The 26,537-nt window shown below is 38.4% G+C and overlaps 2 protein-coding genes across 6 annotated transcripts in view; one reads left to right on the top strand and one right to left on the bottom strand.

Moving 5' to 3' along the window:
• The window catches only part of FAM227B (family with sequence similarity 227 member B), a 216,081-nt gene extending 209,036 nt beyond the window's left edge, over window positions 1-7,045 (top strand). Inside the window, exons 12-14 of the mRNA XM_053595546.1 lie at window positions 328-403; window positions 3,964-4,033; window positions 6,935-7,045. Of these exons, the coding sequence (XP_053451521.1) occupies window positions 328-403; window positions 3,964-4,033; window positions 6,935-7,045 (257 nt within the window). The remainder of the gene's footprint in view (window positions 1-327; window positions 404-3,963; window positions 4,034-6,934) is intronic.
• A 39-nt stretch (window positions 7,046-7,084) lies between these two features.
• Window positions 7,085-26,537, bottom strand: part of GALK2 (galactokinase 2) — a 198,124-nt gene continuing 178,671 nt past the window's right edge. For all 5 annotated transcript variants that reach the window (XM_053593304.1, XM_053593306.1, XM_053593307.1 and 2 more), the window contains 2 exons: window positions 19,254-19,455; window positions 7,085-7,642 (listed from right to left, as the gene is read on the bottom strand). In XM_053593304.1, the coding sequence (XP_053449279.1) occupies window positions 7,435-7,642; window positions 19,254-19,455 (410 nt within the window). In that variant the 3' untranslated portion in view covers window positions 7,085-7,434. The remainder of the gene's footprint in view (window positions 7,643-19,253; window positions 19,456-26,537) is intronic.

Genomic DNA, 26,537 nt, shown 5'->3' with positions numbered 1-26,537 from the left:
CACACATGTAAAGGTTTACGGGAATTATGAAACTATTAAATCATAGTGCCCATGGTTGCTGTGACCCAGGTAATGGGACACAAATTTAAACCGGGAGTCAGTTTAAACTGGTCCATTTCACACCTCTGGCAGTCAGTGGTCTGATGGTGTTGTCTTCTTTCAGTCCTCTCATTATAACTCCAGGCCTAATATTTGTGTTCACACTTGAGACACTTCATGACTGGGGAAACCCTTCTCCAGATGGGACCCCTGTGAATGGTACTGTTCACCTGTTCCAAATGTTCATAATTGGAGATCTTTCCTTAACCATAAGCCAGCCTACCACACCACCTACTCCAACATACCAGGATATTATAAAGGAGGCAACAAAACAATTTGCAAAGAACCGAAAGGAATTTATGATGTAAGTTGATGCCATACTATTGCTAAATACAAAAGCATAACTTTTTTATAGCTGGAAGCAATTGGAGAAATCATCTAATTTCCTTATTTTACTGATGAGGAGAGTTATTTTTGAGCAACCTATACAGTCAGAGATTTTTTCAGGTAAGTGTCAAGGATGTACGTAGTGACCATGAGCCATGGCGAGTGTCAGGGACTGAAGAAAGGTAGGGAGCTTTGCTGTAGTGTGGTTGGGGGGTGCACCCCAACATAGAGAGGCCAAAGCTCCAGGAAATAGGGACTGGAGTCTGGTCCATTTACAAAGATGAGCCCTGAAAGACAAGTAAAAAAAGATGCCTACAGTAGGAGTTCCCTGGAGCTGGGATGGTGTTGAGGGAAGCAAGATAGGGAGGTCTTTTCTGAAACGTTTTCCTGGAAACACATTCAGGTTTTTGTGCTTATTGCAATGATTGGTTGTGGCCAGTCATGGTATTCTTATGTGCTACAAGGTTAGGAATGGGTTAATGAGACAATGTCTTGTCAATTTTTATAAGAACAAATTGGCAGGGTCCAATCTCCTGCCCATGATATAGAGGTTTTGCCTTGAGATTTTATTGCCTTAAGGGAAGGGAAGGAAGGATGAGCGTCGGAGTGTCTGGTGCTGTTAGGAGCACACCAAAGGGAGGTAAACGGAGGAGCAGCCACCTATGACCTATTCAGGAGGCAGATAAAAAGTCTGAACCCCTACTTTCCGTGGGTAGCCCTTTCCACCCATCCACCTCTTAGAATTCCTATCCTTAGTGGGAAGAACAGGAATGGACCCCTTGCTGAAAGGGCCTGTGGTAGCAGAAAGTGGAGTCTGGGCTATACTCAGGTGTCATGAGGGATGCCTCTGGCACAAGTCAGTAAGAGAGAATAGACACACTAATACCCTGTTTCCCCGAAAATAAGACCTACTTACAGGAAAGATAAGACGTCCCCTGAAAATAAGACCTAGCGCATCTTTGGGAGCACACCTTAAAATAAGACACTGTCTTATTTTCGGGGAAACAGGGTATGCACACTAACTAGTGCATAAGGAGGGATTGGTTTGTAAAAGGCTTTTTACTAACATGCAGATGTCCATAAACTATTGATTAACTTTTTCTCAATTAGGAATGGTTACTCTATTTTAAAATCTAACTCCAAACTTTGATTTTATAGAGAAAAGCACAGAGCTGATGAAGATATAAAACACTTGAAAAAACAGCAGGAAAGAATTGACAAGCAGCTTAATAGGTTTGTTTCTTATTCAACTTTCTAGTGCTTAAGATCATTTTTAATTGAACAAATGTGTTACATAAAACCACAGTGGGTTTCTTATGTAAAACTTCATCAACTGGAATATCTGTAGAGAGGATTTTCTACCTAATGGCTCATCTGGAGTAACACTTTAATCTTTTTTTATCCATAAAATCACCTACCCTGATAATTTAATTAATTGCTAACTATTATCATCATCTGTTTTTATTCCTCTAGCCTTAGGACTTAAGCTCAAGTGCCTTTAAAAATAAACTCAAAAGCACACTCTGTTCTAGGGAAGACGTAAACTAGACCATCAGCCAATTTAGCTGGTCTCTCTTGGGCTTCTGGTTCTCCTTCTGCCCCTGCTGTTTCCCCTCCACATATAAACATTTTTCCCCAATGAAGCAAGTAACACTGATTCAATTTGTTTATTTTATAAATTAGAGTATAAAAATTAAAATTGTAAAGTATTGATACTAACTCACTTTTTCCAACATACGCACATGCACATGCACAAAAATAAGTATCAGACAAGTCCAACCCTTCAAAGAAGCTCCCAGTGGGAGACTGTAACTTTGTGGCAGTCTTATTGCCATACTTCTAAATACTATTTTAGAACTTACAAAGCATGAGAAAACCTGACCCATTACTTTTCACTATAAACCTTATTATCTAGCTTTCTCCTTCACAACATCTAAGTTATAAGATCTAATGCCAGGTGACTCTTAGAAGTATCCAAAAATCAAATCCACATAGGATGGGATTTCTTACCACGGAGGATATGCAAAAAAAAAAAAAAACCGTAAAGCAGGTCTCAGACTAACTCACAGGAAGCATTCAAACATATTTTATGTAATGGCACATTTTGGGGGAAAAAACTTATTTAAATATATAAATCCAATGTGCCTGTTGCACAGAGTATTAACTTCTATCTGTAATCTTCAAAAGAGAATCATGGGAGGAAAGGCAATCAGAAGGAGGGGGGTTAGAGAGTAATGATACAAAATTTTGTGAATATACTAAAACCACTGCATTGTACACATTGAAGGGTGAATTTTATAGTATGTAACTTATATCTCAATAAAACTTTCTTTTTTTTTAAAGGGAGGGACTGTAAACCAAGAGATTGAGTTGGAAGATAGGTTGATTTTAATAAAGTGATTAAAAGATTCTGAGCATTATACGCAACTCATGGAGATTGACTCTAAGATGGTGTTGTTGAGAAAGGGAACTAGGGATATTTTGGAGTATGTTTAAATAGGGTTATGAACTGTAATAGGAAGATTTGAGACAAGCATGAAAGGATAAATATAAGACCCCCAAGGGTAGTAAGAAGTAAGATCGGCATAGATACAGAATGAGTGAGGGGCATGTGTCAGTCACAAAGCACTAATGCAAGAGACTTATAACCAGGTAACCCTAGTCTGCCTTCAGGGTGCCCTCAACTAAAGGCTGAAGAGTAGACCTTGCAAGGGGTAGCTAATCAAACTTTCTGCATCAGGAAAGTGTATTTGGAATTTTCAGGAAACTTTACTGTCTACTAATTTCATGGAAAAAATAATTTTAAATAGTTCTCTGGAAAATTGCCAGTGAAATTAATAGCCTTATATACCTTTTTCATTTTTCTTTCTCTCATCTATGTTTCTCTTACTAACATTTCTTCCTTCTAAATTCCTACCCTTCCTTGCCTAGCTACTTCTGCCTCTCCCCTAATTTTTAGATCTCTGGAAATGTTCCTGATGCCCCCAAATTCAGCCATTCAACTCCTTCATAAATATTTCTTGAATGAATACTTCATGACAGAAACCATAATAGATTCCTGGATCCCTGCCCTCAATGAGCTCACCGTCTAATAAGTGCCCTCGGCTTTGGCCTTTTCTATATCCCTCTCTTTTTTCCCTGTATCTTTTCTTGTCAGTCTTTTTTACTCTTCTCTCCCCACTATCACTCCTTACAGTCCATACGAGAGCCTGGGGAAGGGAATCAGTTAAGGTAATGCTACAGGAACCATCTATCTGAAGAGGATGCTGCTACTGAGTGCACACACTGGTGGGAATGGAGAACTTGAGTCATAGTACCTGGGGTTCAAATAATCTACTTCCTAGCTGTATAAATGTTAGGAAGGAGGTATCTTAACCTAACTGAGCCTGTTTCATAGGTGAAGAGTAGTACCTACTTAATAAGATTGTCTTCAGAGTAACTGAATTAATATAAGTAAAATGCCCAGCATATTAAATTCTTCATAAACACTGGCTATTAGATGGTGTCAGTATAAAGGCAATTTTTTTCATTCCATAGACTCCAAACAAAGGTTACCAAGCAACCTCATGAAGCTAAACGAGACTTTGAGAAATTTCTACATAAACTGGTATGTTTTCTTTCTGAAAATAATTGAGAATTCTTCCTCTAGCTCTTTTATATAGCCTGGACAACTGATTATTTCATAATTAATGTATACTGTCACACCCAAGTTACAGTATCAGAACCGAATGCATTCTTATAATTTAATCAACCCCGTGCACACTGAAAATAATCTGTTTTACACTTGTAGTGGGAATCTCATGCCCACTTTTTCCATTTCTTGCTTCTGACCAGGGACAGTTTATGTAACTGAAAACCTCTAAATCCAATTAGAATTACAAACTAATAGAAAATTATTGGTGTTTGAAGTTGTATTTTATTGTACATTAATAATCCAACAAAAGCATATTGAGTACCAGTGGCTGTATTAAATAAGTGCTCCCTGCCCTCGATTACTAGAAATATAAGACAGAACATGATAGGGTTCTAAAAGGGCTCAAAGGTGAGACAAATAAAGAAGAAAGGAGATGCTTCCATCTTTCTGGTTTCACTTGTCTCCTCCTCCTCTTTATCTGTGTGCAGTCCTGTTAAGTAAGGCTAGAGGGCCTCCTCCCTTCCAACAGACAAGAACATGTACAGACTAGTTTATAATAAATCTGAAGGTTGGACCATTTGAAGTCAGGAACAGAAGAAAGTCTTTCATTTTCTACTTGTCAGGCTTCCACTCAAAAATCTAACAATCCCATTGTCTACTGGTATAATGTCAAAAATGGATCAAATCAAATTCCTACATAAGCCAGAAAGGTGACAGAAAGTAGTGAAACATCTGGGTGTTGTAGATTCTTTATTGTCTTTATTTCACTACACACCAAAGTCTTTCTCCCATTTTCTTGGTCTTTTCCTATCTTTCCTACTATTGACAGAGACATGAACACAGAGAAATAGTAATTTGCTAGTAGAAAGCAACAGTGCAAGTGTGCTAATAAAAGGGCAAGTGGCCTCAGGTGGTACATGGTAAATAGGTTGCATATCAGGAAACTACAAGCAGCTGCGGCTACTGTGGCAGACTGGAAAGCTGTGCCTCCTCTAACAAGGCAGCTCCTATCTCACCAGCAGTCAATGCTGCTGCTCTGCAGGCATGTAGGCCAAAGTGTTATCAGATATTCCACCAGTCAGTAATCTAGATTATTCTGTAAAATCTCCTAATTTATACTCCATGCTTTTAAATATTCTGGGGACCAAAATAAATACAACCAGCAGACCAGATGTGGCCCATGGGCTGCTGATTTGCAAACTTTGGTTTAAATGCTGCCTGGATTTGGACCTCTTCAAAAGCTGACTCAAGCCAATATATCAATCTTATTTTTCACTACACACCAAAGAAAATCCTTTACTCTATTGAACCTCTGTACACACTATGTTTGCCAGTATGCACAGGCATTGCTCATCTGCAATGTACACGGTGCCCATAAAGGTCGTGTGCAATTTAAAATAGTTGACTATTTGCACACGACCTTTATGGACACCCTGTATATTTCCCAGATTTCAAATTGTACTCACCTTGTAGGGCCATATTCAAAGTACATTTTCTGCATGATGCTTTTTTTTTTTTAATGGCCTTAGCTCTATCCTTTCCAAACAAGTTTGACATCTCTCATAATTTCTAGACCACTGCTTAGTTATGGCAGGATTGAAACATGGTTCTTTTTTTCAAGCCTAAATTCAAAACAAATACAGAATAGATCCTTGGCTTAGCATGGCCACGTGTATTACCCAAAGAAGAGCACACACTGGGGAATTTTACTCACCTATTGCAAAGAAGGAATCACATGGCAAAAAATTTAAATGGAACAGCAAAGCAATGAGAAGTACCATTTTTCTTTTATAGTGATCCATGTATCTTTACAGAATTAAGTACCAACCACAAATCCTTTGTGAACAAAGGGAACCACAAATCCTGTGCTTAAAAAAGCAAAGGATTATAAATTTAAGTAAATTCAAGTCTGAATTATTGGGTTTAAAGAACTCAAAATTCTTTCAACCAATCTGACTTATACTTACTCGAGTATTCACCTTTCTGCTAAGAACAAAAATGTACCAGTAGTTTATTTTAAAATTGAATATTGGCTCTCCTAGTACTTTATGTATGACTATTGTCCTTTAAGAAATATTAGAGCCAGCATTGCCTGACCTCTCTGAAGCTGAGATTCTAGATGAAGATGCCTAATCTTTGAGTTGCACATTAATGAACTAAAATAATAATAGAAAATTGTGATAATTTTCTGGATAATTCATGCCATAAAACTACTTTTATCTCAGTTATCTGAGTATGTTAGCAAAATGCCTTTTCATCTAAATGATCTATGATTCGGGAAGGCTTCCTATAGTTTGTCCATGAGGGAAAACCATTCATTTCTGCCCACTCTTGATAAACACGAATAGTGTCACTACCAATCCCAGAATCCACTTTGTCTTTTCATACTCAGTGTCACCCATGTATCTGCACACCTGCCTTACACCAATCCACATATACAAATAAGCCTTGTTAGATACACCAAAAAAAGGACATAAAGCATGAATGGAATTTCCCAGAAGTAAGCATACCTCTTGGATTGGAGAGGCATTTGAGAAATGGCAATAGAGTAGGAAGGAAGTAAATTCCATGAACAAATTGAATTATCCGAATTACCATTTAGATAGTTCTCTATTTCAATGTGAATAGGGGAAGAGATTTAACGTCTTTCATCTAAATTTTTATAATTTTCAGGGCCAAAAGAATTGAAAGTGGTTGTTTATGTGGTTTCACATGGTTTAAAAAGGAATGTCTTAAAGTTTCTTCCTAAATCCCACTTTTGCCAAGGAAAAAAAAAAAGTGATCCTTACCATCTTACTAACTAGGGGAATGTCACATCAAGTATACAATGTTCAGAAAAATCTGTGAATTTCTAATCATGCATTGTTTTCATAGCGTACTGAAGCTCAACTTGAGAGAGAACTGGTATCAATGTCATCATCATCATCATCATCATCATCAACAACAACAACAACAGAAGACATGTCTGAGGAAGCAGAAGGCTAAGAGAAACCAGAAATGAACTCTATTCAAGAATAACGCATACAATTCAGTTGTATCAGTTTAATTCAAGCCCAACCCATTAAGTCAGTATTGAATGTGTTTTACTATTCATCTTTAAAATCTTCAGATCAATAAATCTCAGTAAATTATTCTCAAAAGATCTGTTCAAGCATAATCTTGGTTCATAATAGTACAAACATATTTTAAAATGGAAAATAATCATTCTAAAGCCCAGAGAGCTTTCAGCCATTACTTTGGAAATACATCTTGATAATAGCAACTGTTCATCATAATACAAAACAGAAAGAGGATTAATTTACTGTGGCATAGGAAGTCCTGCCAATTCTTAAATGCCAAAAATAGTTTGTTTCTCTTAAGATTTTTTACATTGTTTAAGCCTCAAGGAAAACCAAAGCCCCGCCCCCAGGTTTAGTAGCAAACAAACTCTGTTTCTCCGGTGCTAAGCAGTCATCACTCCTCTGGTAATAAGCTTTGTGAACATTCTCTAGGAAGCTGGGCAGCTTGTCAGCAGATACTATTGATACTGTGCAGCCTCCCCATCCTGCTCCAGTAAGTCGTGACCCTAGAGCCCCAAACTTCCTAAAACAATGAGAAAAAAAAATTAGAAGCTATAAATAAAAATACGAGTGATTTATTTGGTGTTTATACATGTAGAACACACATAACCTACACATGTTCTGAGAAGAGAATACATGAGGGGTTTCTGGCTGTTGTCAAACATTTTAGGACATTAAGAAATTTATACTAGGCCAAAAGGTGATTTGGAAATTTTTAGTGGTATCTACTGCTAGTCCCTGGCTTCAGCTTCAAGCAGAATGTTCATTTCATGAGGACTGGCAATAACCCACTGTAGTCTTGGTTCCATAAAGTAGCCACTTAAGGAGTTATATAGGAAGCCTACAAGTAATCAGAAAGTGGAAGGAAATACAAAATAGGCAGTAACAAAAAGAAGTCAGACAAACCTGAATCTGAAGGTCACACCAAATGAGGATAAATCAAAATTTAAAGTGCAGTTTTATACAAGCAGGGGTTTTCTCCGGTGGCTATTTCAGCTGAATTCTTAAGGTTTGGCTATTTCACATAGAAAAATTCAGTCCTGAGAATAGACAACCTAAATTGTTATGAAACTCTAGGTTAGTTTGTTTAATCCCTAGCGGAAAATCATAAACACCTTTCCATAAAGAGGATGATGATCCTATTCCTACAGATCCATACCACCTTCCCTGTGACTTCTGGAGCTACTCTATTGGACTCAGAATTTGCTATCACATGAGATGTGCTTGATGGAGATGGAAATGACTATGTATTATAAATGACCGTACAGCAAGAGATAATTGTAGTTACTAGTAACTAACCTAAGATTTGAACCAAAGTAAAAGGCCTCACACAAAGTCTAGTATAAGGATCACTCATCTTTAAAAGATGCAATTTATGCTGACAAAAAAAGTTAAGATGCACGTCTTCTAACTAATTCTTCATAATAAAATTTATTTCAAATTATTATCAAAGTAAAGATTCCATAATTAATTTAGCACAATTTTTTATTTTTTTCCATCTAAATGAGCTACTTTACTTCTGAAAAATATCAATAGAATTGTTATCCCTACTCTAGGACATTAGAATTATTACACACCAGTAATTCATTTTCCCCACAATGTTTTTCTCAACTGATTTCTTTTTATTATCTATTGTAGTTTTTCAAATATGTTTCTCAATATTTCTAGAAGGAAAACTACAAAAAAAAAAAAAAAGAAAGAAACCATAGATGAGATAAACAATGGAAAAACATCCCACAATCATGGATTAGAAAAATCAATATTGTGAAAATGACACATACTTCCCAAAGCAAATTCAATGCAATTTCTATCCAAACTACCAATGTCATTTTTTCACAGAATTAGAAAAAAATCCTAAAATTCACAAGCAACCAAAAATGAGCCCAAATAGCCAAAGCAATCCTAAGCAAAAAAACAAAGCTGAAGGCATCCCATTATCAGACTAAGCTGATACATTATACATTATACAACAAGGCTATAGTAACCAAAATAGCATGGTACTGCTATAAAAAAAAAAAAAAATTTAAAGTTGGTAAAGGCCATGAGAAGACATTTTTTAAAAGAAGACATATAAATGGCTAACAAACACATGAAAAAAGTGCTCACCATCACTAATTATGAGAGAAAAGCAAATTAAAACCAAAATTAGATACCATCATACTCTGATTGGAATGACCAGTATTAAAAAGTTAAAAAATGATAAATGTTGTCATGGATATGGAGAAAAGGAACACTTAAACACTGTTGGAGGTAGAAAGGTAAATTCATACAGCCTCTATGGAAAACTGAATGGAAGTGTCTCAATGAACTAAAAATATACCTACCATTCAATCCAGCAGCCCACTGCTGAGACAAAGGTGGGAAGCTGAGAGGCATGTGAGGGATGAATAATTATCTATTGGATACAATGCACATTATGGGTGATCAATGCCCTAAAAGCCCAGATTTCACCACTACACAACATAGCCATGTAATAAAACGACGCTTGCATCCTTCTAAACTTAAAAAAAAAAAGAAATTATAATAAATTATGATTTTCAGAGGAAAATATATGTTTAAGGAAGGAAAAAAAAATGCTGATCCTCCTGTCCCTCAAACATTTAGCTCATGGCCCAATAGCTGACCTAAGCCCAAACTCCTATTATCCAAACTAAAATGCCTCTCTGACCCTGGGATTTGGGGATTATTCTGAATTTCTAGGATTGCAAAGGGCCCATTTCCAGCTTGTCAATTTAAGAAAATGGTTGTCACATGCAGTCACATCAAACTATTTCTCGTTGTAGAAGATGCTGGGGAAAATTGAAGTATCACTGAGGCATCTCAGGAAGACCCTAAAATCTGGACATCAAAGCCAACCATAGCCTGGTCTGAAGAATAAGGTGCCATCTTACTTGATTTTCTAAGACTCAAAATGTGACACTCTGTTGGACTCAAGTCACCAAGGCTTAATTGTCTTCAATGCACATCTAGACATATTTTATTACACATTCTCATTTGAACAGTTTTTGATAGCTATGTTGTCAAAATTGAACCTAATGCAGAGTATTGTTCCTAATTTGGCTATAAAACCCATAGGAATTGTGCTAGAGGACCCATTTCCTGATACTCCTGCCAGTTTCCAGGAAGCAGAAGCTAGAAATCTTTCTAGGTAAATACATTCACTTCTGAGACTCTAGAGCTTCTTTGTCACCACCCTGCCTGCTGCAGATGAAAATGTACTGAATTGCATCAACCACATGGTCTGAAAGCATCAGGGATCAAGTTTCCCAAATAGAGCATGATAAATGCTATTATAAATAGCCTTCTGCCCCTGAGTAGGTGGTGTTTATATTTACAAATCAGAGTCTCCTCCAGCAGCTGGTCAGCAGCCTGCCCAGCTACACAAACAAAGGCAGAAAGGTTCTGTCCACAGTGTTCCCACTGGTGCTTAATTTGCCCTTTGGCATATACCATAGAAATTCTGAGAGGTCTAACAGTTAGGAGACCTCTTATATTGATAAGCTTTAAATTAAGGGAAAAAATTAGGTGAGCCATGGTTGTTAAGTAAATTTTTCACAATTGCATTTTTTTCTGGGGGAAGAGTAAGACCTTAAGAATATATCTCCTGTCTTCGGCTATTCCATCTGCTAGAGATCCCAGGTGTCTCTGCAGTAGCTTCTGTCATCCTGTGACTTACAGGTACTGAAAGATCTGTAGGCAGGACACTGGGACATCCTTGAAGCTGGGAAATATGGCCTTCCAAGGAAGGTACAGCATGAATAGGCCTGGTAGGTGCCATTCCAGCATCTGGAAGATGAGGACGAATGGCCAGAAGAACTCAACATCCAGGTATCATTGAAACCCTAGTTCAGAGGCACGGTAACTTAAAGAACAAGAGGAAGTGAAAGAAAAATTAGGGCAAGGTAACAGTTATAAAAAACCATTTATGAGGAAGAATCAGCAGGAAAATCCTGGCAATGTGAAAAACCAGTCCAGAGCAACCCCCTCAAGGAACCATAAGGTAGCTACTGCAGAGGATTCCACCTATAAAGAAATGTTAGAAATGACAGAAAGGAAATTTAGAATACAGATGATGAAAACAATAAAGGCAATGATGGAAACAGTGAAGGAAACTGCTGATAAAGCGAAAAATAACCAAAAGGAAAACCAAGAGCAGAATCAAGAGATGAACAATATGAAGAATATAGAAAGGATATAGCAGAGCTGAAGGAACTGAAGCAGTCAATTAGGGAACTTAAAGATGCAATAGACAGCATCAACAACAGATTAGACCATGCAGAAGAAAGAATCTCAGAGGTAGAGGACAAAGCTCTTGAGATAACTCAGATAGTTAAAGAGGCAGAAAAGAAGAGAGAGAAAGCAGAATGTACACTGACAGAATTATGGGACTTCATGAAGTGTTCAAACATACGAGTTATAGGTATCCCAGAAGAGGAAGAAGTATGCCCCACAGGAATGGAAGCCATACTAGAGAATATTATAAATGATAATTTCCCAAATATCACCAAAGATTCTGACACACTCCTTTCAGAGCAATATTGTACCCCCGGTCACCTCAACTCTAACCGAGCTTCTCCAAGATACACTGTAATATACCTGTCCAAAGTCAAGACAAAAGAAAAGAGTATTCAAGCTGCCAAGAGTAAGTACCAGTTGACCTATGAGGTCAAATCCATCAGGTTAACTGTAGACTTCTCTAATGAAACTTTTCAAGCAAGAAGAAAATGGTCATCTACCTTTAATCTGCTTAAACAAAACAATTTCCAGCCCAGAATTCTATATCCTGCTAAGCTAAGGTTTAAAATTGACAAAGAAATCAAATCATTTACTGATATACAAACACTGAGGAAAATTGCCACAACAAGACCAGCTAGACAGGAAATACTTCAACCTGTTCTACACACTGACCATCAGAATGGGTCAACAGCAAAGTAAGAACTCAAAAATTGAAGGACAGAACCTAACTTCCACAATGATGCAAAAGATAAAACTAAGCAATGGACTCTCACAGATTAAGATCAATAGAATACTACCACACTTATTAATGATCTCAATAAATGTTAATGGCTTGAATTCCCCACTGAAGAGACATAGATTGGCTGACTGGATTAAAAAACACAAGCCATCCATTTGCTATCTGCAGGAAACACACCTAGCTTCAAAAGACAAAACTCTTGAGTTAAGGGTTGGAAGACTATTTTTCAGGCAAATGGAATTCAGAAGAGAAGGGGTTGCAATCTTATTTTCAGATACATGTGGATTTAAAGCAACTAGAGTCAAAAAAGATGAAGATAGTCACTTTGTATTGGTCAAGGGAAAAATACAACAAGAAGACCTTCAATTCTAAATATTTATGCACCCAACTTAAATGCTCCCAGATTCTTGAAATAGACCTTACTCAGTCTGAGCAATATGATATTCTATAACACCATAATAACAGGGGACTTTAACACTCCTCTTACAGAGCTGGTTAGATCCACAGCTAATATTTTACTGAATGGAGTAAAACTGAAAACTTTTCCTCTTAGAACTGGAACCAGACAAGGTTGTCCTCTGTCACAATTACTATTCAACATAGTACTGGAAGTTCTAGCCAATACAACACAACTATTGTGTGGATAGTTGCAAACTAATGCAACTAATGCATTAGATGCCTACATTCAAAATGCAAATTAATACAATCTTTTTGGAAGGAAGTATGGAGAACCCTCAAAGAACTCAGGCTAGATGTCTCATTTGATCCTGCAATCCCATTACTGGGCATATACCCAGAAGGAAAAAAATCCTTTTGTCATAAGGACACTTGCACTAGACTGTTTATTGCAGCTCAATTTACAATCACCAAAATGTGGAAACAGCCTAAATGCCCACCAACCCAGGAATGGATATATGTGGCATACGTACACCATGGAATACTATTCAGCCATTTAAAAAATGGAGACTTTACAGCCTTTGTGTTAACCTGGATGGAAGTGAAACATATTATTCTTAGTAAAGCATCACAAGAATGGAGAAGCATGAATCCTATGTACTCAATTTTGATATGAGGACAATTAATGACAATTAATGACATGCTGGAGATCAAGGAAAGGGAGAGCAGAGAAAGAAAGGAGGAGGGAGGAGTGGGGAAAGGAAGAGCAGAGAGAGGGAAGGAGGGAGGGGGTAGGGCCTTGGTGTGTGCCACACCTTTTGGGGGCAAGACACGATTGTAAGAGGGACTTTACCTAACAAAGGCAATCAGTTTGACCTGGTTTCTTATACCCTCAATGAATCTCCAACAATTAAAAAAAAATGTATTGCACTTATAGGCATTTGTATTTGAAAGCACATTCCAATTTTAAACTGATTTCTTGTTTGTCATCATTAAATTGTTCTCATTTACTGGAATGACAAAATGCTATCTTACAAGTACAAATAGAGCTGTGGGTTTGGGAAGGTCAAGGTGGGGATGAAGAAGTGAAAAGAAATCAGACCTGTAACCCACACATGCAGTGACAGCAAATTTTATTGTATAAAATGCATAATTACTTAAAATTTAAAATACTCAAAAACATAAATGTTTATATCCAAAAAAAATAAATAAATAAAGAATATATCTCCTGAGCTATTGCACATCAAAAAGGCAACACAAGAGTTACAAAAACTTAAACTCTTAAAATCTCCCCAGTTCCACATTGATGACTGTGCTAACTAGACTGAAAATAATGTGGAAGGTTTTGTCATAGCAACAAAAGCAGCCTCTGCTTTATAAAGTATGACCTATAAGACAAGGCTACAGCAGATAAGGGATGAAGATTATGGGGAATATTCCCTTTGATCCTTTATCAATGAAATCTGTAGTCACATACTTAACTGTTCAGGCACCAAATGTAGCCTAACTAAAGTTTCCTACTTTTAAATGAACTGATCTGACCATGAGTGCTTTACTAAGTTGCAAGACACAGACAGAGCAACAGAATGGTGGGAAGGAAGGAGATCCAGAGAGACCCAACTGCACTATACACTAGAAAGACGGAAAGTAAGGAACTATCTCTTACATTTCAATTCAGTTTCATTTATTTCAAAATAAGTACATATTTATATATTATAGAAATATATATTAAATAAATTATTTCAGGAAATGTTGAATTTAGGAATAGGTCATACCCACCTCAGAGCAGCACAATTCCAGACATTTGATAGTTTTTAATAAATCACTGCTGTACTATTGTATTTATTTTAAAATATAAAACTACATATTATATATAAATAGAAGCAGTTATAGTATATTCTTTACTTAGAAAGACTTCTAGCTTCTGCTCTCTGAAAAATGGTAAGAATCTCAAAAAAACAGACCTTCTGACATAATTTCTATGATTTTTGCAGTCAGCTTAGAAATGACATTTTTAGATTATTTTAGATTCAAGAAATCACACCCTTCAAATACTGTCCAAATGAGAAAGGATAAGAAAATTAGCCCATAAGGCTATTTTTGAAAAGTAATCTACTAGAGACCATTGAAGAGCAGTTGGTTTGGGTCCAGCAAATGACACATACATCCGTGAGTAGAAGACAGAGCCCCTAAGTGCAGCTAAAATGGCTCTCTCCCTTTTCCTTGGCAGGACACACAGATGAGCACTCATGGCCATCTAACTATGGGTTTGCACTTTATTCTTCCTCATTCTGACCTGGTCAGGAGAATGAGTGCAAGAGGCTGAGCAGCCCAGCCATGGTGTCACTTGCGGGGAGACTTCTGAGGAAGACAGAGCAAATAAACTCTTGTAACCTTAGTTGATGCATTAAAATGTGTCATTCATATTCCTTAGTGGCTTGGGGACTGATTAATTTCAGCAAGTACCAAACAGAAACAAAAGGTATTCACTATTTTGTCTTAAGCAAAACCAGGGGACCTATGACAAATGAGCTGTCTCACATATGTGTAACTGACTAGGTTTCAAAATTGTTTTGTGTTCCCCAATAAATTCTACTTTAAAATTTAGCCATTTCTTTAGATTTACATTTTGTTCACTTAAAAAAGGTATTTTGTAATTCAGCAAACATCATCTTTTCCTTCATTATTATAGTTTGCTTCACATCAGTGAAATTCTAACATTAATTCAATTTAAAAAAAAAAAAGCCCAACTGCACAAGTATAGTTTCTTTCTTCCTCCCCGGTCTTTTCTTTGGATCCTAAACTGATTTTCTCTTGAAGAGCAGTATAAAGCTCAACCGAAAAAATAACTAGCATTGGTGATCTCTCCTACTGCTTCACCCCCTTCTCCTCTTGGCTCATAAAGTTTATCTATAGGCTAACTACCTAGAGATTGCCTTTCAAATAAAGTCTAGCTCAGATCACACTAAGATTTCTGTTTATATATAGCACCTCAGGTATTCCAGGCAGTCACGTCCTTCGTTCACTCGTTCAGTTAGTTGTCTTTTCATGCAAGTAGTTTCCAAGAAGACCTTTAGAAACACTAAAGGAATTTTAAAGTGCTACCTGTGCACCAGGGAAGGTAATCTAAAGATTATTTTTGGCAATACTCCTCCTAAACCCACTTCAGCTTCCCTCCTCCCTCTTCTGGTCTCTGGAAGACAACCAACCTGCTCAGGCTGCCCAGCCTTAGTCACACTTTCCCCTTTGACGTTAACATTGTTAAAGGCGGCAGAGAAGTATGGAGGTGGTGCTGGTTTTTAAACAAAGTAATACCCTGCCAGAGGTTCAGTTCGTGGCACAGTGGCGCACATCAGGCCCTGCCAAGGCCCTTTTCAGCACATCCAACATCTCTGCCTGGTCCAGTGAGACAGTCAGAAGGCTTCAGAAGGAACTAAGCCTTAAGAGTATCTCCATGATTCATTTATTCAACTACTTCCCCATGTTTACTACCTGCTCTTCCACTATCTGTCTTCCCCAGTTTTTAACCGTCATTTATCTTACTCCCATTATCTTGTGCATTCTGCTGAACCCCCTCCTTCTTCCCTTATCACTTCTAGGACATCCACAGAGATGAAAGTGTCACAGCTCTTGAAAATGGAAATTAAACTGCAATTTTTTATGGTACATAAATACCCAAGTGAGAAGCCCATACTGATTGAAGGAAGAAATGACATCGATGCCTGCATCTACTTAACTCCCCGTGATCTATCCTCCTGTGAGGTTGTTGTGCTATGCAGGACCTCAGTAACCTGCCACCAACTGAAATATTTGGAGAATATTACCTGCTAGTCACAGTAACAGAACAGAAAAAGTTTAATTAAGTAAGAAACTTAAGGACCAGACAACTATTCTGGCTAACATTTCCAAAATGCCAGAAGATAATCTTTCAATATGGCAAACTTGAACTTTATATGGTTATAGAATAAGTAGAAGATAATTTTAATACTTAGTAATTGGCTTTCCAAACAAAAACAATCAGAGGAAAGGAAAAGACTTCCTTATGCTGGACATAATTTTTCTCAGAAAATTAATAGAGCAAATGAAAATGATACAGTTAAAAATAACCATAGTTGCAGGTGGTGCCCGAAGCTCAATTGGGAGGGCGCCAGCCACATAAACCAAGGCTGGCAGGTTCAAACTCAGCCCAGGCCAGCTAAAACAACAATGACAACTACAACAAAAAAAATAGCCGGGTGTTTGTGGCGGATGCCTGTAGTCCCAGCTACTTGGGAGGCTGAGGCAAGAGAATCACTTTAGCCCAAGAGTTTGAGGTTGCTGTGAGCTGTGACACCATAGCACTCTATCTGGGCGACAGCTTGAGACTCTGTCTTAAAAAAAATTTTTTTAAAAATACTGTAGTTGCCATTAAGAAAGTAGTTTACAAAAATAAATAAAATTAAACAATGAATAAAAATTTCTCTTCCATGCCCATTAAAGATATAGTTACAAAATCTTTCACTAGAACTACATTTTTAAAATGTATAGAACTGTAGACTGCTAAAACAGAGTAAGACACTGGGGATCATAAAGCTAGGCAACAGACCAAAGTCACAGAGCTCAGAAAGAAAATAGGCAGAGATAGAACTGCCCCTTCTAACTTACAGCCCAATTTTTATCCTACTCTACACATTGCCTCCCTGCTCAACAGGGCTTGGCCCAATGTTCAAATACTAGAAACTATGAGAACCACGGCCTCCATCATAAAGCTTCAAAGCTATAAGATGAAAATAGGAAAAAATGACTCACATTTGAGTGTATTCATATCTCAGTACCCCCATTTAAGTGAAATCATACCCTTCTCCAAGGGACAAGAGACATGTGTGCCAAAAACATGGGACTGAAAGCCAGGCTTTCCAACTCACTCATCGTGTTAACTTGTCCAAATCACTTAACCTCTTAGTGTCTTCTTGAGTCTTTAAGGCCCCTTACTGCTCTAATATTAAATGGCACAGAAAGATCATTCTGACCCAAAATTGTAAAGTGTGACTTCAAAAATTGTGGCTTTTAGAGGAACAAAGTCTCTCGGAGGTGTGGGTGTGTGTGTGGGAATCCAGATGCCATCTTGATTCCTTTCGTTTGCCCACACAGCAATTACCTGCAATCTTCCTTCAAGGAATATCTAGCATAGAATTACTTATGCTTTCTACTGCCCACTTTCTCTTCTCAAAGCCAGAGTCCTTCCTGTGGCCTACAGACTCACATGGTGTAGATCCCAACACCTCTCTTACTTCACAGCTTACTACCCTCTCTTCCTTACTGCCCTCTCCCATCCCAGTCTTCTTGCCATGCCTTGCAAGTGACAGCCAAGTCCCCAACTCAGGCACATGTACTTGCTATTCTCATTTCCTCACTTTCTTCAGGTCTCTGCTCAAATATCACCTTCTCAGAGCCACCTTCTACCATTCCATGTAATCCTGGTAGTCTCTATCCCTTCTTGTTTTTTTATAGTACTTCTCCCTTCACTCAAGTTATTTTTAATTGTCATTTCTCTTCCCCACAAGAATGTAAGCTTCACAAGAACAAGTCCTGGCTGACCATCCAGGAAGAGAAAGACCGTTAGAGATTCCAGGAGGTTGGCAAGTGCCCCTCTACTGTTTTTCAGGTGGGATTCAGACCATCCCAGGCCCTTCTAGGCAGAGATGTTTCTTCCTGCTTTCTGCACAGATCATTCCATTTCCTCCTGTTTCCAGAACTGAACATTATTTGTCCCTTCCATTTACTGGGCCCTTGATATTTTCAGAAAAGAGCACTTATAATAAAAAAAAGCTGGAGAAGATTTTTGGCAATTAATGAGCAAACACTGACGTTAGCAGAGGGATTCTCATCAATTCTGTGTTCAAGTCTCTGGACAAGTTGGGTCACACATGCCATTTGTGATCACTGGAACTACTCAGTTTAAACTTTTCAGGCTGAGAGTATGGCAATGAGTAAGGCAAACCACAGGCGCCAAGTGGCTAATTATATTTTCATTACTAATTGTATGCAGCACAATTATTATCATCCCAAAGTGAAATACCACCAGGCATTTCAGAGTCTTCAGCTTTCCCCAAGTCAGAGGTCCTGTTGGGTAAGGGGACAGCTCTACTCTATTTTTCTCATGCTTTCGCTATTAAAAGGCTTTGTGAAAGAGTTGCCCTCACTGCATTTCTGTCTCAACTGCCACTTATAACCTCAGCCCTTATTTCCCCAAAGTGCCTACATGAAACCTGGAAAGCAGGATATGCTGGCTGTCTGAGTGATTCCTTCAGGAACTACCCTCCCTATGCTCCTATCATGCTCAAATCTTCCTTTCAGTTTTCTTCTTTCTTCTGAATAGAACTACTAAACTTCATTAGGGTACTGGACAGGAGTTTCTGGCAGAGCAGCAGTGTGATAATTAAAATATAATGAGAAAGTTAACAACAGCACTATGTCTGAGAAAATCTTCTTCCTAAAAGGTTTAATCATTCAAAGATGGAAAAGTCTTTCTTACGACATTGTCAAGAACTGACTCCAAACCCAGAGCCCCATAAGCCACAGAGCCAGGCCCTAAATCTTCCACCCTACAGATGTTTAGAAAGGAACAAGTTCAGCTTTGTATCATAGGGGATCCCTCACGTAGGAAATGGGGAAGGCTCTTTTTCATGGAGAAGATGATGAAATGTTGCTTTTTATTCTGCTTATATAAACAGTATTCTTTTGTGACACCCCCTGGTCCCCACAGGCTGCTCTCTGAGCATACCGACAGATGTCAACCAGCTGGTCCAGCTCAGGGCAGCTGCACTCATACATGTCTCGGCAGCTCACGTGGCTCTGGTTCATCAACTCTCCCAGCAGCTGGACCGTGTTGTCAGGTGCTTCTTCACATATCTTCTTAAACTGGAGCACTCGCGCAGCCTCACTGAACACGTGCTTTGCCCGCTGGTAGAGTTTGAAGATGAGCACTGAAAAAGGAAAGGCATAGGAAAGATGCTTAGGAATAGTTACTGGACAAGTCAGGACAAAGAAAAACAGTTTCAAAGACTTCCATTTCTGCCTTTATTATCTTTTTTTTTTTGGTTTTTGGCCGGGGCTGGGTTTGAACCCGCCACCTCCAGCATATGGGACCTGCGCCCTACTCCTTGAGCCACAGGTGCCACCCCTGCCTTTATTATCAATACCTTAATTTTTTTTTCTTTTTCTTTTCTTTTATTGCTTTCTTTTTTTTTTTTTTCTTTTGGAGGTTTATTTTATTTTTTGATTATGAGTTTTTTATTTCAAATTTTAACTGCATAACCAAAAGTAATTGCTTTAAAGGGAATGGTGGGAGTAAAGGTAAACAATTAGTTTTCAAGTGGGAAAACATTCAGTACTTTGTTAGGAGCTTTTTTGTTGTTGTTTTAGTTTTATTTATTTATTTATTTTTTATTGTTAAATCATAGCTGTGTACATTTGTGCAATCAAGGGGTACAATGTGCTGGTTTCATATACAATCTGAAATATTCTCATCAAACAGTTCAATGTAGCCTTCATGGCATTTTCTTAGTTATTGTATGTAGACATTTGTATTCTGCTTTTAGTAGGGTTCACCTGTACACATTCTAAGATGCACCGTAGGTGTGGCCCCACCCATTATCCTCCCTCCACCCTGATCACCCCACTCACTTCCCCTCCCTTGACCCTTTCACCATATTCTTGTGCTATAGTTGGGTTATAGTCTTCACATGAAAGCTATAAATTAGCTTCATAGTAGGGCTGAGTACATTGGATACTTTTTCTTCCATTCTTGAGATACTTTGCTAAGAAGCATATGTTCCAGCTCCATCCTTGTAAGCATGAAAGAGGTAAAGTCTCCATCTTTCTTTAAGGCTCCATAATATTCCATGTATCACAGTATCACAAACATGTATCACAGTTTGCTAGTCCATTAGTGGGTCAATGGGCACTTGGGCTCCTTCCACGACTTAGCAATTCTGAATTGGGCTGCACTAAACATTCTGATACAGATGTCTTTGTTATATTGTGATTTTTGGTCTTCTGGGCATATACCTAGTAAAGGAATTATAGGATCGAATAGCAGGTCTATTTTTAGATCTCTAAGTATTCTCCAAACATCCTTCCAAAAGGAGCATATTAGTGTGCATTCCCACCAGCATTATAGAAGTGTGCCCTTTTCTTTTTCTTTCTTTTTTTTTTGCAGTTTTTTGACCAGGGTTGGGTTTGAACCTGACACCCTTGGTATATGGGACCAGAACCTACTCCCTGAGCCACAGGCGCCACCCAGAAGTGTGCCCTTTTCTCCACATCCACGCCAACATCTCTGGTTTGGGATTTTGTTATGTGGGCTACTCTTACTAGGGTTAGGTGATATCTCAAAGTAGTTTTGATTTGCATTTCTCTGATAATTAAGGATGATGAGCTTTTTTTCATGTGTCTGTAGATAGTGCATCTATCTTCTTCAGAGAAGTTTCTCTTCAAGTCCTTTGCCCACCCTGAGATGGGATCACTTGTTCTTTTCTTGCTAATACGTTTGAGTTCTCTGTGGATTCTGGTTATTAAACCTTTATTGGAGGTATAACCTGCAAATATTTTCTCCCATTCTGAGGGCTGTCTGCTTGCTTTACTTACTATGTTCTTGGCTGTGCAGAAGCTTTTTAGTTTGATCAGGTCCCAGTAGTGTATTTTTGATACTGCTTCAATTGCCTGGGGAGTCCTTCTCATAAAATATTCACCCAGGTCGATTCCTTCAAGAGTTTTCCCTGCACTTTCTTCAAGTATTTTTATAGTTTCATGTCTTAAGTTTAAATCTTTTATCCAGTGAGAGTCTATCTTAGTTAATGGTGAAATGTGAGGGTCCAGTTTCAGTCTTTTACAGATTGCCAGCCACTACACCCAGCACCATTTGTTAAATAGGGAATCTTTTCCCCCCTGAATGTTTTTAATTGGCTTGTCAAAGATCAAATAATGGAAAGTAGCTGGATTCATCTCTTGGTTCTCTATTCTGTTCCAGACATCTACTTCTTTGCTTTTATGCCAGTACCATGCTGTTTTGATCACTATCAATTTATAGTACAGTATTAAGTCTGGTAGCATGATTCCTCCTGCTTTGTTTTTATTTCTGAGTAATGTCTTGGCTATTTAAGGTTTTTTCTGATTCCATATAAAACAAACTATTATTTTTTCAAGATCTTTAAAGTATGACAATGGAGCTTTGATAGGAATTGCACTAAAATTATATATTGCATTGGGCAGTATAGACATTTTAACAATGTTGATTCTTCCCAGCCATGAGCATGGTATGTTTTTCCATTTGTTAACATCTTCAGCTATTTCTTTTCTTAAAGTTTCATAGTTCTCTTTACAGAGATCTTTCACGTCCTTTGTTAGATAAACTCACAAATATTTCATCTTCTTTGGCACTACTGTGAAGGGAATAGAGTACTTGACTGTTTTTTCCGCTTGGCTATTGTTGGTATATATGAAAGCTACAGATTTATGGGTGTTGATTTTGTAGCCTGAGACATTGCTGTATTCCTTGATCTTCTAAAAGTTTTGTAGTAGAATCCCTAGTGTTTTCCAGATATACGATCATGTCATCTGCGAAGAGTGAACGTTAGATCTCTTCTGACCCTATGTGGATACCCTTGATTGCCTTTTCTTCCCTAATTGCAATGGCTAAAACTTTCATTACAATGTTAAAGAGCAATGGAGAAAATGGGCAACCTTGCCTGGTTCCTGATCTAAGTGGAAATGATTTCAATTTTATCCCATTCAGTACGATATTGGCCATGGGTTTGTTGTAAATGGCCTCTATTGGTTTAAGAAATGTCCCTTCTATACCTATTTTCTTAAGTGTTCTGATCATGAAGGGATGCTGGATATTATCAAAAGCTTTTTCTGCATCAATTGAGAGAATCATATGGTCTTTATTTTTTAGTTTGTTTATGTGCTGAATTACATTTATAGATTTATGTATATTGAACCAGCCTTGAGAGGCTGGGATAAATCCCACTTGGTCGTGGTGTATAATTTTTTTGATGTGTTGTTGGATTCTGTTTGTTAGGATCTTATTGAGTATTTTAGCATCAATATTCATTAGTGATATTGGTCTATAATTTTCTTTTCTTGTTGGGTCTTTCCCTGGTTTAGGGATCAAGATGATGTTTGCTTCATAGAATGTGTTGGGTAATATTCCTTCTTTTTCTATATTTTGTTAGAGGTTTAGTAATATAGGCACTAGTTCTTCTTTAAAGGTTTGGTAGAATTCTGATGTAAAGCCATCTGGTCCTGGGCTTTTCATTTTAGGCAAATTTTGTATAGTTGATGCTATTTCAGAACTTGATATAGGCCTGTTCAACATTTCCACTTTGTTCTGGCTAAGTCTTGGTAGGTGGCGTACTTCCAAGTATTGGTCGATTTCTTTCAGATTTTCAAATTTCTGAGAGTAAAGTTTCTTGTAATATTCATTCATAATTTTTTGAATTTCTGAGGGGTCTGTTGTTATTTCATCTTTACCATTTCTGATTGATGAAGTTAGAGATTTTACTCTTTTTTTTCCTGGTTAGATTGGCCAAAGGTTTATCTGTTTTATCGATCTTTACAACAAACCAACTTTTGGATTTATTGATCTGTTGTATAATTCTTTGGTTTTCAATTTCATTTAATTCTGCTCTGATTTTAGTTATTTCTTTTCTTCTGCTGGGTTTGGGGTTGGAATGTTCTTCCTTCTCCAGTTGCTTGAGATGTCCCTTTAAGTTATTAACTTCTCTTTCTGTTTTCTTGAGGAAGGCTTGCAGTGCTATAAATTTCCCTCTTAGGACTGCCTTTGCAGTATCCCAGAGGTTCTGATAATTCGTGTCTTCACTGTTGTTTTGTTCCAAAAATGTGGTGATTTCCTTCTTAATTTCATCTATAACCCATCTATCCTTCAGCATAAGGTTATTTAGCTTTCATGTTCTTGTATGGGTATGCAGATTCCTGTTGTTATTGAGTTCAACTTTTATTCCATGATGGTCTGAGAAGATGCAAAAGATAATTTCTATTTTTTTAAATTTGCTGAGGTTAGATTTGTGGCCCAGGATGTCATCAATATTGGAGTATGTTCTGTGGGCTGATGAGAAGAATGTGTATTCAGTTTTGTTGGGATGAAATGTTCTGTAGATGTCTGTTAAGTCCAGATGTTGAATGGTTACGTTTAAATCTAAGATTTATTTGCTTAGCTTCTTTTTGGAGGATCTATCCAGCACTGCTAAAGGGGTGTTAAAATCTCCAACTAGTACGGAACTAGAGGAAATCAAGTTGCTCATGTCTGTTAGAGTTTCTCTTATAAATTGAGGTGCGTTCTGGTTGGGTACATAAATATTAAATCTCATCATATTGAGTATTACCTTTAAGAAATATGAAGTGTCCATTCTTATCTTTCCTTATTTTGGTTGGTTTAAAGTCTATTGCATCTGTGAATAGGATTGCAATGCCTGCTTTTTTCTGTTTTCCATTTGCCTGGAGTATAGATAACCATTCCTTCACCTTGAGTCTATATTTGTCTTTTAATGTAAGGTGAGATTCTTGTATGCAGCAGATATCTGGCTTGAGTTTTTGTATCCAGTCAGCCAACCTGTGCCTCTTTAGAGGACAATTTAAACCATTCACATTAATTGAGAATATTGATAAGCCTTTCGAGACTCCAGTGGACATTTTTAATCCTTTTGCGACTGTGGAAGTTGGAATTTGATCAGAATTTTCTGGGTGGATTTACTTTTGTGGTGGAGGATTATGCTGGTCTTTATGGAGGAGAGGTCTGAAAATATCCTGGAGAGCTGGTTTAGTTGTGGCAAATTTCTTCAACATGAGAATGTCATTAAAGTGTTTAATTTCTCCATCATAAATGAAACTCTGTTTAGCTGGGTACAGGATCCTGGGTTGAAAGTTGTTTTGTTTTAGGAGATCAAAAGTCGATGACCATCCTCTTCTAGCTTGAAAGGTTTCAGCAGAGAGATCTGCTGTTATTCTAATATTCTTCCCCTTGTAGGTGATGGTTTTCTTTCATCTGGCTGCTTTCAGAATTTTCTCCTTCACATTAACTTTAGTGAAATTGATTATGATGTGTCTGGGAGATGTCTTATTCAGGTTGAGTCATGCTGCAGTTCTGAAACTGCTATCTGAATTTCAGAATCTCTTGGCATGTCTGGAAAGTCCTCATTCATAATCTCATGTAGAAGAGACTCTATGCCTTGTGAAGCCACTTCATCACTTTCAGGGATCCCTATAGATGAATATTGATTTTCTTTGAATTATCCCAGAGCTTTCTGAGAGAGTGATCTGTTTTTGCCCTCCATTTCTCTTCCTCTCTGAGAGTTTGGGAGCATTCGAAAGCTTTGTCTTCAGTGTCAGAAATCCTTTCTTCTGCTTGCTCCATTCTGTTACTGAAGGATTCTACGGTGTTTCTCAGATCTTTGAGGGCTGAAACTTCTTGTCTCAATGTGTCAAAATCTTTGGTCATTTGGTCTTTGAATTCGTTGAATTCTTGAGACATCCTTTGGGTTAATGCTTGGAATTCTAATTGGATCTTATTTGGTATCCCGATTCTTAATTCAATTTCTGACATCTCAGCTATTTGTTTGTGCATGGGATCGATCTTGTGCTGTGTCTGCCCCACTGATCCTTGGGGCAGTTGATCTACTCTGATTATACATATTGCCAGAGTATTTCCTTTGATTTCGTCTCATGATTATTTTTCACTGCTGTCCTCAGAGTTGGGGTGGTGTATCTCTGAGATTAGACCTGGGGGGATCACTCTATTGTTGGCGTATCTTTGTAGGGAGTGACCCTGTGTAGCTCTTTTGGGACTGCCCCAGCCAGGGAGTTCTGGTTGTGGGAGCAGCTCCAGAGTTTGACACCCCCAGATCCAGCAACAGGGCGGGGGTGGTGCACTGGTGCACACGGTTCTGGGAGTGCCTGGCGCCCACTGACTTTGGCACAGAGGGCCCAAGGCTCCAGCAGTCTCTGGCCAGGAGAAGGGCTCTGCACAGTGGCAGGGAGGGCTCCAGTGGGCACACGGCTACCAAAGTCCCTGGCCAGACGAGGGGGCGGTGTGGAGGCAGGGAGGGTACAGGAGGGAGGACACGGGGTTGTGCGTCTCCCAGAGTTCCTGTTCAGGGCATGAGGAGGCCTGGCAGGCGGGGAGTGGGTCCCTACGCACCTCTTTCTGGGTCCGGGAGTGTTCTGGCGCAGGGTCTGGGACCGTGCCGATCATGGGTTCCAGCGCAGCTCTTCCGGAGGTCTGCGCAGGTGCTGATCACGGGTACCGGAGCAGCTGTTCTGGAGGTCCTGGTGCAGCTCTTCCAGAGATCTGGACAGGTGCCTACTGTGGGTCCCGGCATAGCTCTTATGGAGATCCAGGCCGGTGCTGATCACGGGTCCCAGCGCCGCTCTTCCGGAGGTGGGAGAGTGTGGATCACAGTCACAGTGCAGCTCTTCTGGAGATGGGAGGGTGCCAGTCACCGGTCCTGGTGTAGCTCTTTCAGAGGTCTGGGAGGGTGCCAATCAATACCTTAAATTTTAAATAGGGCCTCTCATTTAAAGAACTCTTTAGAAGAGAGAGTTGTGAATTTGAAATTCACTTTTACTTTTTTCTTGATAGTGAATAAAACCCTGTAAGTATATTTTATTCACTGTACAAACTAATCCATCCCATAGGAAGGGAGAGGTAACATGTATTGAACACACCTCATATATATCGCTTCTCAGCCTTTTGGCTAAGATCAACTGTGAACACAACCTATAATACAACCCAGACAGACACTTGAAAAAGCACTGCCTTATGTGGTTCTCATCATAGCAGCAGGGGTGGGCAGTATGATCTTAGTTTAGCATGTACTAAGGTCACATATTCAGAAAGTGGCAGAAACAGAATAGATCAGAGATGTCTGGCCCCCAAGCCATGTCCTTTCCACTGTGCTCCATCAGAAAAGACCACTGAGAGTCCTTATGGTGTAGTTACGTTTATTAAAATGAATGCTAGAGGAACAGATAGGCATAATTATTTATA

This window comes from Nycticebus coucang, chromosome 6 (assembly GCF_027406575.1).
Source record: "Nycticebus coucang isolate mNycCou1 chromosome 6, mNycCou1.pri, whole genome shotgun sequence".
Lineage (NCBI taxonomy): Eukaryota > Metazoa > Chordata > Mammalia > Primates > Lorisidae > Nycticebus > Nycticebus coucang.
This window is presented reverse-complemented; position numbering and strand designations above follow the sequence as displayed.